The sequence below is a fragment of the Polyergus mexicanus genome, unplaced genomic scaffold (genome assembly GCF_030449975.1).
Source record: "Polyergus mexicanus isolate NDT 795.1 unplaced genomic scaffold, iyPolMexi1.0 SCAF_17, whole genome shotgun sequence".
NCBI classification, from domain to species: Eukaryota; Metazoa; Arthropoda; class Insecta; order Hymenoptera; family Formicidae; genus Polyergus; species Polyergus mexicanus.
The window spans coordinates 344,431-358,150 of record NW_027223337.1 but is presented as its reverse complement, the minus strand read 5'-3'; the positions used below and the strand labels follow the sequence as shown (position 1 = coordinate 358,150).

The 13,720-nt window shown below is 32.4% G+C and overlaps 3 protein-coding genes across 9 annotated transcripts in view; 2 read left to right on the top strand and 1 right to left on the bottom strand.

Annotated features, from left to right (window-relative positions):
* Positions 1-193: 193 nt before the first annotated feature.
* Positions 194-1,579, top strand: LOC138940734 (uncharacterized). Of its 2 annotated transcripts, XM_070309880.1 has the most exons (5): positions 194-243; positions 362-634; positions 716-854; positions 946-1,218; positions 1,321-1,579. In XM_070309880.1, exons 2-5 carry the CDS (start codon positions 466-468, stop codon positions 1,487-1,489), a joined length of 750 nt encoding a protein of 249 aa, XP_070165981.1. In that variant the 5' UTR covers positions 194-243; positions 362-465; the 3' UTR covers positions 1,490-1,579. The 2 variants fall into 2 exon arrangements, with proteins under 2 accessions (XP_070165981.1, XP_070165980.1); XM_070309879.1 differs by lacking the exon at positions 194-243 and having other exon boundaries at positions 290-634.
* A 333-nt stretch (positions 1,580-1,912) lies between these two features.
* LOC138940759 (gamma-tubulin complex component 2) overlaps positions 1,913-13,720 on the top strand; it is a 16,625-nt gene continuing 4,817 nt past the window's right edge. The window contains exons 1-19 of one of the 4 annotated variants that reach the window (XM_070309942.1): positions 1,913-2,063; positions 2,217-2,381; positions 2,466-2,610; positions 2,770-2,941; positions 3,024-3,167; positions 3,249-3,403; positions 3,519-3,647; positions 3,818-3,997; positions 4,072-4,246; positions 4,387-4,580; positions 4,690-4,900; positions 4,999-5,167; positions 5,244-5,418; positions 5,555-5,698; positions 6,152-6,229; positions 7,557-7,717; positions 8,346-8,425; positions 8,793-8,852; positions 8,983-10,649. In XM_070309942.1, the coding sequence (XP_070166043.1) occupies positions 2,011-2,063; positions 2,217-2,381; positions 2,466-2,610; positions 2,770-2,941; positions 3,024-3,167; positions 3,249-3,403; positions 3,519-3,647; positions 3,818-3,997; positions 4,072-4,246; positions 4,387-4,580; positions 4,690-4,900; positions 4,999-5,167; positions 5,244-5,418; positions 5,555-5,698; positions 6,152-6,229; positions 7,557-7,717; positions 8,346-8,425; positions 8,793-8,851 (2,589 nt within the window). In that variant the 5' untranslated portion in view covers positions 1,913-2,010 and the 3' untranslated portion in view covers position 8,852; positions 8,983-10,649. Of the gene's footprint in view, positions 2,064-2,216; positions 2,382-2,465; positions 2,611-2,769; positions 2,942-3,023; positions 3,168-3,248; positions 3,404-3,518; positions 3,648-3,817; positions 3,998-4,071; positions 4,247-4,386; positions 4,581-4,689; positions 4,901-4,998; positions 5,168-5,243; positions 5,419-5,554; positions 5,699-6,151; positions 6,230-7,556; positions 7,718-8,345; positions 8,426-8,792; positions 8,956-8,982; positions 10,650-13,720 lie in introns of those variants that run through there. The other 3 variants (XM_070309941.1, XM_070309943.1, XM_070309944.1) reach the window with 3 other exon arrangements.
* On the bottom strand, positions 8,164-13,563 carry Pain (transient receptor potential cation channel family member painless). Of its 3 annotated transcripts, none has more exons than XM_070309938.1 (3): positions 13,407-13,563; positions 10,735-11,832; positions 8,164-10,630 (listed from the first exon to the last, which is right to left on the bottom strand). In XM_070309938.1, exons 2-3 carry the CDS (start codon positions 11,825-11,827, stop codon positions 9,039-9,041), a joined length of 2,685 nt encoding a protein of 894 aa, XP_070166039.1. In that variant the 5' UTR covers positions 11,828-11,832; positions 13,407-13,563; the 3' UTR covers positions 8,164-9,038. The 3 variants fall into 3 exon arrangements, with proteins under 3 accessions (XP_070166039.1, XP_070166040.1, XP_070166041.1); XM_070309939.1 differs by lacking the exon at positions 13,407-13,563 and adding an exon at positions 13,277-13,375; XM_070309940.1 differs by lacking the exon at positions 13,407-13,563 and adding an exon at positions 12,223-12,310.

Genomic DNA, 13,720 nt, shown 5'->3' with positions numbered 1-13,720 from the left:
TGCTCCTCGATGATTTTAGTATAAATATATTTTACGTACTTTAATTTTTTTTAATTTCTCTTTTATTAAATTAGAAGAGTCATTTTTATAAAAAAAAAAAGAAAAACGTCATTCCAGTTCTAAAATTTCTATAGCAATGATATTTGAAATTTTTTAAATACAATTGAGTAATTTTTTATATGTAATATAAAATAATCAACGTTTTTGCATAGGTATATCGCATAAAATTTTAAAAATTAAAAGGTGATAAAATAATAGTTTTTAATATGAAAAATATATGACACGAAAATATCATATATGTTGCATAATATTATTATGTATTATAAAAATTATTAATTATGTAATTATTGATACAAAAAAGAAAAGTGCCAAGTATCCAAATGCAAAAAAAGTAGATGCAAGAATATAAGAACTTACGACAGTTATTGATTAATTTTACGCAAGTATAACCGGTTCTACTCAATAATGGATAAAAGTGTCTGTGGTAATAAACCACTAAACAAAAAACCATTGATTCCACAACTTTTAACAACAAATAACAATCAATCGCAGCACAAAACATCTCAATCTGTTGCAGCAAAAAATAATGAAAATAATATTATCGATTATAGAAACATTTCTCTTACTTTAACAGGTAAATTATTATCATATTTAATATAATCTTTTTTATATGCCTTTATTATATTAATATATTGTAACATTTAAACATATACAGGAGAGATAAGTTCATCCTATATACATAGAGATAATTTAACACAAAAGCAGCCTAACATTATGCTTGTGGAGGACACAGAAGATGATGATGAACAATTCTTCTCAAATATGAAAGAAATTATTGACAAGAATTATAAAATGTAAAGCTAATTGACAATTAATATATATGATATTTGCATTAGTCATTGTACTTTGTACTATATTCAAATATATATTAATACAAATATATAGGCAGAACAAAGAAAATCATAGTATAAGAGATTTGCAAAGCAAATCATATTTATCGAAGAAAAAGAAATGTGTATTTAATGACGAAGATCAGAATTTAATAAAGCGGTTTAAAAAGTCTGTGAATGAGAACAAAGTTTCGCGTGCAAGTTCAGAAAAGCTACAACAGTCTGAAAGTGTTGTTTCCGTTAGCAATTCCAAATGCTCGATGCTAACTAGCACTCCAAAGATTACTTCAGCTGTTGCAATTAATAATATTAATACAGATTTCAGCAGGTATACTTTAGTTTAGACATATTGTATTATTGTACAAATATATCTAGTGAAGAAAACTGCAGTAAAATATGTTTATGATTTTGGTTGATGCATTATTTTCAGAAGTAATACAAATCAATTTTTCTCAGATGTAACTTTAGAGAAAAATGATCAATTGATAATGCCCAGAAGTACAGGGATTGTTACAAAAACTGAAATTGTTGAAACAGAAATTGAACAACTTGTTTATTGTGAGATGCACTACTTGACACCACCTCAAAGAGATAAATAATTTATCATCATAGTTTATAATGCTTATAATGTTTATTAATAATTTATTACAACAAAATAATAAAATTATATGATTTTGATATTTGTTACACAATCCCAACATTGATTAAGTACATAAGTTATATGTTGTTCAATATTTTTTGAAATTCTGATTTTATTCGATACAAATAATTAAGCTATTGTAAAAGAATTTATGTTTATAGAATTAAAAATATCTGATTATAATTCTTTATTGTTGTATAATTATAATTTTGTAATATAAAATTAATAATTAATAATTATAATTTTTGAATATAAAATTAAATGTATTACACATATATAGAATTTAAATATTCCCGCGATATATCTTCGTCAAAGGACACACGTGCGCTCGCGCAGTTTTAATATGGCGTTTCCATTCTTTGTCACGTGACTGGTTTTATTTCGTGCATATCCGAGCACAAGCGGCGCTGAAGCCTGAAGGTCTAAAGTTGGCCCTCGCTCTTCCAAAAAACAGATAAAAATTATGTATTCTGAAGAACAATGAGTGAATTTAAATTACACCATTTGATTGCGCAGCTGATTGATTTATTAGGGTAAATGACAAAAGATAAATGTTTTATAATTTGTAAAATCAATTTATAATATTACATTTACTTATAGATTTAAAAATAAATTTAAATATACATATTTTTATATAGAAAATACTGTGTACAATTATTTTTATGTATAAATATTATTCATTCTAGCTCGGAATCTGCTCCTGAGGAACATTTAGAGAAGCTGCAGAAAGAATGCACAACAGCAAATGCACTAAACACTGTTGCCCCTCACAGTTGCATCCAGCATCTAATAAAAATTTCACCCCAACCAGAGCTATTTTTACAAAAGTATGAGGAGCTAAAATCTAAGAAGTTAGTGGAAGCAATATAATTCAATTTATATTACTTATTTTCTCATTTATGTGCAGAAAGATAATAAAAGATATATTTTTTCAGAGTAGATCTATTGGGTCCGTTTGTGCAGACTTTGGAGTTAATATCGCAAGATGAAGAATTGAAGAGGTATCTCTCAAAATCTGCACCGAGATCGTCAGTTAGTTCCTTAAAAGATCCAACCATTACACAAGAAGATTTGCCAAAGGTAATAATATATTAATACTATATTTTTAATGTTTATGTACGAAATATATTTTTAAATTATATAAGTTTTAATATTTTAATGAAATATGCTAAAGATTGTTTTATTTTTTCATATAATATATGCCATATAGTATGTACAATTTATTTAAATACTTGACAGATTTGCAAAACTGTAATCAAAGCTGCAGTGGAAGGAGGAAAGAAATTAAACCAGCAAGTATGTTCAGTCAATTGGAAAAACGATAGTGTTATAGCAAAATATAATTGGGTAGCAGAGCGTCCACGTATAACTTGGGATTTTCACAGTGATGCTGCTATAACACTTTATCAAAGTATATAAATATTTTTTCGCAAAATACAAGAGGTTATAAGAGATCATAAAAATACATATCTGAAATAATTAAATAATTACAGAGGTTGTACCGATTATATCTCAGGAGTCTATACTTTTATGGGATATTTTGTATTGTTTGAAAGGAATAGATGGATCATACATCATTTCAGAACCTTTAACAAGTCCTTATGGTGTTAAAACTTTTGGTATATCACCTGATGTTGGTGAGGAACGCATTAAAAATTTTAATCTGAAGTTTTAATTAGAGAGAGAAAAAGATTGAATGAAAAATTCTATATTTTTAGGTATATCATTTAAGCAGTTAGCACAACAGATATTACCTTTAGCATCCTATTACTCTATGACAGTGAGATTTGTTGAGGAGAAAGTCTCACCGGTTGATGGACAAGTCAATCATGCTTTGAGAGGAGCTATACGATCTTTGTTAAAAGATTATTTGGTATAGTAAATTAAATATTTTCACAGACAAGTCAAATACATGTTTGATATAATACATATGTTTTTTTAGTTTAATATGTATATATAAGTTACCAATGTTTTATGCTTTTTTTCAGCTCTTTGTGGTGCAACTTGAGACGGAACACATTCATGGTAAATTAAGCTTGCAAAAGCTATGGTTTTACATTCAGCCTACCATACTTACAATGTCTATACTTTCTCAAATCACATCTACAATATGCAAGGTTAATACAAAATAATGTTAATTAGTACAAAATAATATTAATCAGAATATTAATGAAATAATTTTAATTAAACTCAATCTTCTAAATATATGCATATGGAAAATACAAATTATTTTTTCTATAAGAAAAATAAAAAATAAAATACAACATACAATATTGGTTAATTTTAGGCAAATGCCAAAGGAGGGAAAGTATTGAGTCTTCTTCATGAGCAAACGTTAAACAGTGTCAGTGGTGAAGCAAAGTCCAAAGAACTGTGTCTATATCTGATGCAAGCAGCGAGCATGCCATATATGCAAATATTAGAAAAGTGGCTTTACAAAGGGGTGATATGCGATCCATATCAGGAAGTTAGTGTCGAAAGTCTATTCTCATGTCATGTTATGTTGTAAGTAACAAATTTGTAATATTGTATATTTCTCAGTTTTTTGTAGAAGATAACGAATTGGTTCAAATAGAGGAACTTCCTATGGATTATTCTGCGGATTACTGGGAAAAGCGATATACCATGCGACCGGAAAGAATACCTGTATTTCTAAGTGAACATGCACACACCATACTTAGAACTGGAAAATATTTCAATGTGATCAGGCAATGTGGTATGTTTCTTAATATATATATATAACACAATAATATTTAAATATATTTATTATATATGTAAAGTAAAATAAACTTATATGTAATAGGGATTAATTATTTTTAAGTAATTATTTTACAAACAAAAAATATTTATTTACAGGTAAAACAGTGCAATGGGGAAAACAAGAACCCTTAAGCTATCAATATCAAGGGCAGAAATATATAGCTGCCATCGATAGGGCATATTCAGAAGCCGCCAGGAAATTATTAGAGGTACTCATGAAAGAAAATGATCTGATGGGTAGGCTACGTAGTGTGAAAAGTTACTTTCTTCTTGCTCAAGGAGATTTTATGGTGAGTTTAATTTTCAGTTATCAAATATGAATTGGAAGCTCTTTTTTATATGAATAGCTTTTATTAGTTCTTATATATACATAAAAATTTGCTCAATTTTATATTATAGGTTCAATTTATGAACCTGTGTGAAACCGAATTGAATAAGAGTATGTACGATATTGTTCTGCATCGTTTAGCATCTCTTCTCGAGGTTGCTTTGCGAATGTCAACTGCAGATTCAGATCCTTATAAAGATGATCTGAAACCAGAATTACTACCATATGATCTACAATATCAAATGTTTAGAATACTCTCCATCCAAACTAGAGACGAAAAAGGTAGTTCATTAAAAAATTTTGCTTATTTAATTGTATCTTGTATATTATATAAAACACAGATTGAAAATGAATGACAAGTGAATTAATTTTTCTTGCAGAATATTGTTTTCAAGCGGGTAAAATTTTGACTGGTTTGGAAGCTTTTGTTTTCAATTACGACGTTAAATGGCCAGTTTCTCTGATTATTAATAGGAAAGCCATAGCTTGTTATCAAATGTTGTTTAGGCATCTATTTTATTGTAAATATGTTGAAAGGCTATTGTGCAGGTAACTATCCCGTTTTAATTATAATATGTGGACTTTATGTTTATGTGTTAAAATTTAAAAATTTATTATCTCATAGGGTATGGATTAGCAATAAAATAGCAAAGACTTTCACGCACGAGGTTGCCATAGCTTATAGGCAGGCGTTTTCATTACGGCAAAGAATGCTCGATTGTATACAGCATTTGGAATATTACATGATGGTGGAAGTTGTGGAACCAAATTGGTTGAAATTTATAAATAAGATGAGCAAGGTAGTGATTTCAATTTTTTTGTTATCTAATATATTGTATATATATATATATATATATATATGTATGTATGTATGTATGTATGTATTGGCGTTGTTTTTGAATATCTTTACACAATTTGTTAAATAATTAAAATCAGGTCAGTAATGTCGATGACGTATTGAGCGTACATCAGGATTTGCAAGACAGTTATATGAAGGAGTGTATGTTAACGGATCCTGATCTTCTCGGTTGCATCACCAGTATCTGCGCAATCTGTGTAGAATTCTGCAATTTTATGCAGGTAAGCCTACTATCGCGAACTTGCGCGTTTCTCTCTAACAATCCGCTGCATGTACGAATTTACATCCAATGATATCTTTTTCTAAGTTGCAAACATTATTTTAATTGTGTTTGAATTCGTTACAGTGCTTTATTTTTTATTACATAATGTATATTTCCATATATACTATATATACTAATATACACTATATACACTAATAATCAGAGCAAATATCAGAGTAGGTCTCATGTTCTTTCCCTCGTATCAGAATACATATTAGCAATTCATATATCTTTTTCTCAATTAGAAATTGAGCAAATCTTTGAATTATGATACTTGTCTACAAAATTATCCTTAAAGGTCAAGTTATTAACATTCAGTGAGTTAAAATAACGATAAAAATGCAATGGGAAAGAAAATAATGATGTATAAAAGAGATTTTGATCTATTAAATTATATTTTGCTAATGTTAAGCGTATGAGCCGCTACTACATTGATGCTGAATTGACATCCATGATTGGTGCCTGTCAGGAAGATGTCTATGAATATGAGGTATACTTTCAAAGCTTTAAGCTCGTTTTCATGCATCTCTGTAGCCCTAGATTCATGAAGTATTTCTTTGCAAATAAGGCATCTTTTAAAAATCATATTATATTGTTAAGAACATGCGACTGTTGTACATTTTTATTATCCCCAATTTGCATAAAGTATGATTAATATTCTATAAATATGGATATTTTCGAAATATATATAGAGATGCTTTGAGGAATAATGTTTACTGAGCACTCTTTTTACATTGTATTATTTTGCATGAAAAATGTTGTCAATACATGTACAAAAAATTAAACATTTGCATCATGCATCTCTGTATAAGACTGTATATTAAATATTATGTAATGTTGTCATTTTTTTAAATTCTCGCTAGTCAAGAGAGAATAAAATTATAAAAAAGTAATAAATTATATATGCATCCTAGAAAGATATTTAAAGAAGATGAAGTAAGTATAGAAATTTAGAATGTGTAGAGCAGTGTATTATATATATAAAATACTGTACATTATATATTTTTCTCGTAAGGTATATATTTGCTATTTTGACTTGATAAAAACTGGATTGGTATCTTAAAGACTGTTAAGAATTGTTTCAAGCTTTTAAATGGGTTTGATATATAAAAAGAAATTACGATATATTTTTCATTAGAAAATATCCTTTTCATTAGGATTATATACATATATCATAATTCTAGCCTGCAGTCCGAAATACGCTCACAGCGCTCACAGTGTGCTGAAAATCTATAGTTTACGTCACGTGTACTATAGTTGGCAACGCGCTAATAGCGCTATGAGCGTATTTCGGATCGCAGTCCTATTATTTTTTAATTTATGAAATAATAATTTCTTTATATCTATTATTTCTTTTTATAGTAGAGTATTCGAAGGTGGAAAGGGAAAAAAAATGGGAATATTTATATATATGTTAAAAAATTTTGTAGAAATCTCAAATTCTCTACTTATGCATTTGTACCTATAATTTTCATATTCATTTTTTAAATTTGGTAATAGCGAATTCGGTTGGATGCACACTAGTATATCCTATAAGAAGTTTAAGTTTGTCAATAATTTTTATTATATTTCATATCTACTTTTTTTATAAGGAAAAATTGGTAAGAAAATAATTATATTTTTGTAATTTTTTGTAAGAAGCACGGCTAGTTAATAATAGTCTTCATCAGCATATTATTACGTATTATACTACTGTTAATTAAATAAAAATACGTGTCATTTTTGTTACATCTCAGAAATTGCTTCTTAATTCTGTTTATGCAATATGTACATGTTCAGATTTATAATGTACTAATGAACTGCATTTTTTATACTAGATCGAGAATGTTTCTACAGCGAAAGATGGAACAGGAAGTTTTGAGGAAACAATTGCATCGCTGGATGAAAGATTCACTAAAGTATTGACATGTCTTCTAGACCGAATCTGCGATTTGGGTTGCGAAAACAACAACGAGAAGCTACTTAATGTGTTATGTCGGTAAGTCTTCTATTATAAGTTTTAAATAAAAATATCATTCTTTTAGAATATGAATCAGAAAAATCACTTCCATCAAAGATACAAATTTCTTAGATACAAATTTATTGCACATACTATAAAAATTAAAATCATTTTTATAAGATGTTTCTTAAAATATGCATAGTAAAGATTTTCAATTGATTCGACTGATAATAGATTAATAAAAATAGATTAATAAGAATTTCTGCCAGTTTCATGACACGTGAAATGAAGAAATTCTGTTTTAAAAAAGATTTGAAAGTAATTAATACAATTTAAAGATGATTTAAATACAATTTATGTGCAAGAGAAGAATTCTAATTTTGAGAAGAACATTGGATTTGGAATACAGGAAAATCTAATATTGAGATTCTTAGAATAGAAAAAAATTGACAGTCTTGTGTGTAGGCACTGTGTTATTTGTCATTAGCTTGCTCTTATTAGCCATCACTTCATTATCTTTGTGTTACAAATTTACATTCGGATGTTAGGTTCATATATAACTGTTTTTTATGAAAAACATTTCGTATATTTATTGCATAAGTTTTTGCTAAACATATATATAATTTTTATACATCTCTTCGTGTTTTAATAACAACGTTTATATTAGGCTTGACTTCAACATGTTTTACACCGACATTCTGGTACGTCGAGGAAGAGAGAAAACTGTCGTACAGCAAGATGTATCTGGTTAGTAATATATTATCTCGTCCATGCTGATTTATTCACAAATATGCAGAGATCTACGACAATAATTTAATAGTAAATTTTGAAAAAAGATTTATTTATTTTCTAACGCATTTATTTACACACATACATGCGCATATACGCGCGCATATACACGTGTGACAATGTATCTTTTTGTGTCATTAGAATTATATTAAAAACGTTAAAAGAGTTATATAAAAATGATGAAATTAATAATATTATAAATATTGCTAAAAAGTTGCTTACAAGAATACAAATTGTAATAGAATAATTCTAATTGATTGATAAAACGTTTGTTATAAAACGTGCAACGATATATTTATATATTTCCGTATTGTATAATATTTAGCGTATAAGCGCCATACCTCGATTACGATTATATTAATGGCACATTGGCACGCAGCTTAGGGTAAGTCAACGATTCTGTTAAAATATAATAATAAAATTTAACATATACTTAACAGTGTATTGTATTTAATTTTAGTATATAAAATAAAATGAACTCAGAGCTAGTAAGCTTCTTTCTTTTTTTTTTACAGGATACGAAATACTTAAAGAAAGATAGGTTTCTATACATTCGCTTATTAACTCTCCCTCACAGAGAATCCACCGTATTATCGACATTATTATTCTCAACTGCAAGCTTCACGGTATTTAAAGCGAGCTCCATTCCCGCCAGTTTTTCCTGCATTTTATTCAACGCTATCATTATCATCTCATTGTCAGACAATTGATTTTTCTTGGAGATAATTTGTTTAGCTTGTTTGATTATATTAGGATCCATCTTCAATGTAGCCCAACGTTTGTCGCGATTCACGGACTCGCTGCGAACGTATTTCTCATAATGCCTGTCGTTGTTGTATACGTCCAGACAATCGTACGGCTTGATGCTGATTCTGCCGTCCCTTAAATATTGTGGAAACAAAAGAATTCTCCTTGCAAGGAAGCCGAACGGATTCCATCGCAGACGGCATAAATTTCCGCAGCAGAAACAACGCCTGCATGATTTGCCGACCGCCACATCCTCGATATAGGAAATCAGACGTATTCGGGAGATGAGTCCAACCAATTCGGCCTTGCAAAGGATCTCGGCAGTGTCGCTGACCGCCAGACCATTGAGCAGATTGAACAGCACGATGGCGATGAGGAAGACGAACAATACGAATACGATGTGACTCCAAACGGGATGCGAGACAAACGGGATGTCATTAGCGTCAAACTCCCCAGTGAGCATGATAACAGTTTTGAAGAGCGAGCGACCAGGATCAGGAAAGCTCGTGTCGTCGCCGTCTTTGAAGAGCGTGTAAAAAGCTAGAGCGAACGCGAGGATGAGGAACGCGTATGGGAAGAGGAAGCGAGCAAAATTGAAAGAGACTGTTCGGAACATCTCGATACCGGTGGTCATGCGCGGATGTTGACTAATTAGGATCACCAATTCCCACGCGGACAAAAGGATCACTATGGCGCTAACCTGGGGTCCCGCGCCGCACAGCACGGCGAAAGTCAGCACGATCAACGCAGCTTCCAACCAATTGCCCAAGTTTTCCAGATAACGCCAAGGACAGGAGATGAACTGGAGGATCTCTCGGAAGATAAAGAGCAGCAACAGCACGGTGGTGAAAATCCATAGGAGATTGTTCTGATACCAGGCGATTTGCAAGGTACTTCCCAGAGTAGCATCGTTCGAGTTGTTGACCGTCTGCGTTCCGTTTTTATTCGCGGAATTGTCATAAGTCATGCCCAGAATGTAAGCGTTTAGCAAAAAGTAGAAGATCACGTAGAAGACAAAATTCGCATACAAGATGTGCCGTATCCTATGCCATTTGAGGAAAAGGAAGGACGAGAGCAACGGGTGTTTCAGCAAGTGTTTGAGAGCGCCGTTGCAAGCGATGTATTTGAATACTTCCATCTCGTAAGTTGTCCGACGACTCTTGTCGTATCCCGCGAGAATGTCGTGCGGCATCAGACAGCGATAATTGAATTCAATTGTGTATTCGTTTGTCCGCTCCTTCCGTGTCTGTAGACAATCATCAAAGTAATGCGACAACGTGCACACCGGGATGTCGGCGATGGGCGGTACGTTGAAGTTGTTCATATGGCCGATGTAACTGCCTCGCTCGAGGAGCAAAGTTATCGCTTCGCGACAACCCGCCCTGGCTGCGTAATGCAGTGGTGTGTTGCCTTTATCTGTAAGTAAAAGAACTTTATAATAAGAATTTACATTGAAATATTGCTTAAATATTCTTTAATTATATATATTATCTAGAAAGTGCTATTCGTGATATACTTACTGTCAGTACATCGAACATCCACGTTTTCTTGTTCCAGGATTAATCTTAGACACTGCAATCGATCAGACGTATTGTCGACTCCTCGTTTTCCTGGCATTCCCAGCTCCAGGCAGACATTTAGAATTAGATCATTTGCCACTTCAGGCTCCACGTTTAGCAATTGCTGAAGAATAGCGTGATTACCCTGTTCAACAGCCACGTGCGCAGCTTGCTTTATGCTGAAGAGACTTCCCTTGAGTTTTTCCAGAATTCCCACCACGACCTCATGCAAATCACGTTGCGCGGCCATCTCCAGCAAATCCTCGGCCACACTGTGAAGAACCTCCATTTTGACGAGTTCCAGACTCCTTAAAAAATTCGTCTCATCATTAGCGATCAGATAATACTTTAGATCGTGTGCATTCGCCTCTCGGTTTTCGCACTTGGGCGGCAATAATAATTCCGGCAACTTTTGTTGAAGCACTTCTCGCGTCGTTTGATGGTTATAATCTCTGTAACTGTCCACGTCCGGACACTGTCGGCATTTATTTAGTATCAGTTCCGCCATATCGCGCTGTCCCTTCATCGCTGCCAAGTGGAGGGCCGTCAGGCCTTTGTTATTGGGAATACTAGCGCTGGCATTTCTTTCTAACAGCAGATCGGCACATGCGAGATTCTTCTTCCGTACCGCGATATGCAGAGCCGTCTGCTGTCCTGCCTCGAGATTCGGATTTATCGTTGGCTCCGCCAACAAAGCTGCCAGCGTATCCACGTGTCCGCCTTCGGTGGCGAAATGAATGGGAGCGCGATTGTGTGCCTCATTCACCCTATTTGGATTCGCTCCTTTGCGCAATAGAAACTCTACGAACTCCGTTAAACCATTTCTACTAGCTATGTCAAGGCACGTCTCTTCCGAATGATTGGAGTGAACGTAGTTGATGTTTAAAGCGGGTGCCTGTTTCCTCAAGCTATATTCCACAGTATTTTTGAAGGAACGAAAATCCTTGGATCGTAGTGCGTCCAGCAGAAGATTGTAAAGAATTTGGGTGTTGGTAGGGGAAGAATCGTAGACGTTCAGCAGATGCTCCTGCAGTAAATTCTCTTCCAAATCCATTTTGCCTAAGATTGGTGATATAATCAAATTTAGAATATTGACATTGAATATTTAAAATGCAACTTATTTCTATTAATTCCTATATATATACATCAGAAAATCTAATATATATAAATTGCATTGTCTTTTCAGCGAATCATTTTTTAAAAAACATTAAAGTTTTGTTAATTTAAAATTAATGCATATTTTTTTAAATTAGTACATATGAAATATTTCAAGCATTTTTTAAATTAGTACAAATGAAAAAATATGCATAAATATTGTATTTTGAAAAAAAAATTCATTCATGCGATATTTGTGCAATTAGATCAAATTCCTTGGAGCTAAATGTAAGAAAATAGTTGCTGTCATTATTTATTTGCTAACGTTGGTGTACTCGAAAAAAGGATCATTGCCTTTTTCGTCGGGCGAGCTTCCGCTCGTCGTTTGTGCATGAGAAGCTTCTCATGGAAACATGTGCATAAAACATCAGATGGAACAAAAAATGACATATTGTCGTCTGTATGCATATATAGTTGTGTGTATATATAAAATATATACTTGCAAAATATAGTTTAGTTTCATGCGTGGGTGTAAAGCTGTCGCCGTATGACGGCCCCAATCGTGATCTCATCGGCACGATTTATTAGAGTGCCAATTAAGCGTTTTATTCGCATTATTTCAGGAGCACAAAAGAGTTCTCGCTCCACCGACATTTTCACTTATCGCTCGACAATAGACCCGATCGGGTTTCCAACTGCGGAATGCTTTTAGCCTCGCGATAAAAGTACTGTCCGGATGAACGCTTCCTGTCGTTTAGAATTAATTTAAGTTCGAAACATGCGCGTAGAATTGTCAACAGAATAATTCTCGCTTTACTCGATCGATTTGAAAAACGCAGGGAAAGAAAAGTATAAACATTTGTTTAAGATATCCAGATAGAGATTGACTTCAGAATTGTTCAATATTCTCATCTACGTATTTTACCTGTCGATATAAAATATTTCAAGTAATTAATATTTATCTTTTTTTATAAATGTAATCAATAGATAATTTATATAATTATTTATTAAATGTTATTTTAATTTGATAGCTCTTATGCGTAAAGTTTAGGAATGCAACAGGTGAAAAGTGATTAGAATAAGATTGATGACTAATCGATGAAATATTGCTTTTGACATACCTTTTAATAGAATTTCTCTTTATTCCTCGTGTGAAATATTTCTTGCGAAATCATTAACATATAATTTCGAACAATATTCATGGATTAATTGAAAATCGATCTCGATCAGGATATTCTGTATAATATTTATTATTTTGCACAAACGACATTTTTCACGAATCTTTTTTCAAAATCTTTTTCTTTCGATTTATTATGTATACATTTAATGCAGAAGCGCACTCAAGTGTCACACATTGGGAGGCTGCACAAACAAGATGAAAAAGAGCAATCAAGCATTCTTCTCTTACAGAAAGGAGATTTGGATCCTCTCGAGAAGAGAACATCCTACACTCGCGATTGCATCGCGTACGCTTATACCTCACGACACATCGGCGCAAACATATATCGCATACGCAGTGGATTAATAAAGTAACGCACCTGCGATTAATAATACGTATAACTGGACATTCTTCGTGCTTCAACATCTAGTCAGACCCGTCGAGCTCCAACTCTGCTGACCAGACTCGCTCGCTTTGCGACGTCGGCGACGAGGAGGGAGAGGGAGAAGAGCGATCAAGTGTCCAACACGCTCTCGTGGCTAACAACAGTGTCTCTTTTCACGCCGACATACAAATATAATGGTTCAACCGGTTTCCTTAGGAATAGAATATCCTTCGGTCTCGTGGATTATATCACGAATAAAAAAAAAAAAGACATTAAAACGCAGCCGTGAATCGTTATAGGAGATGAGA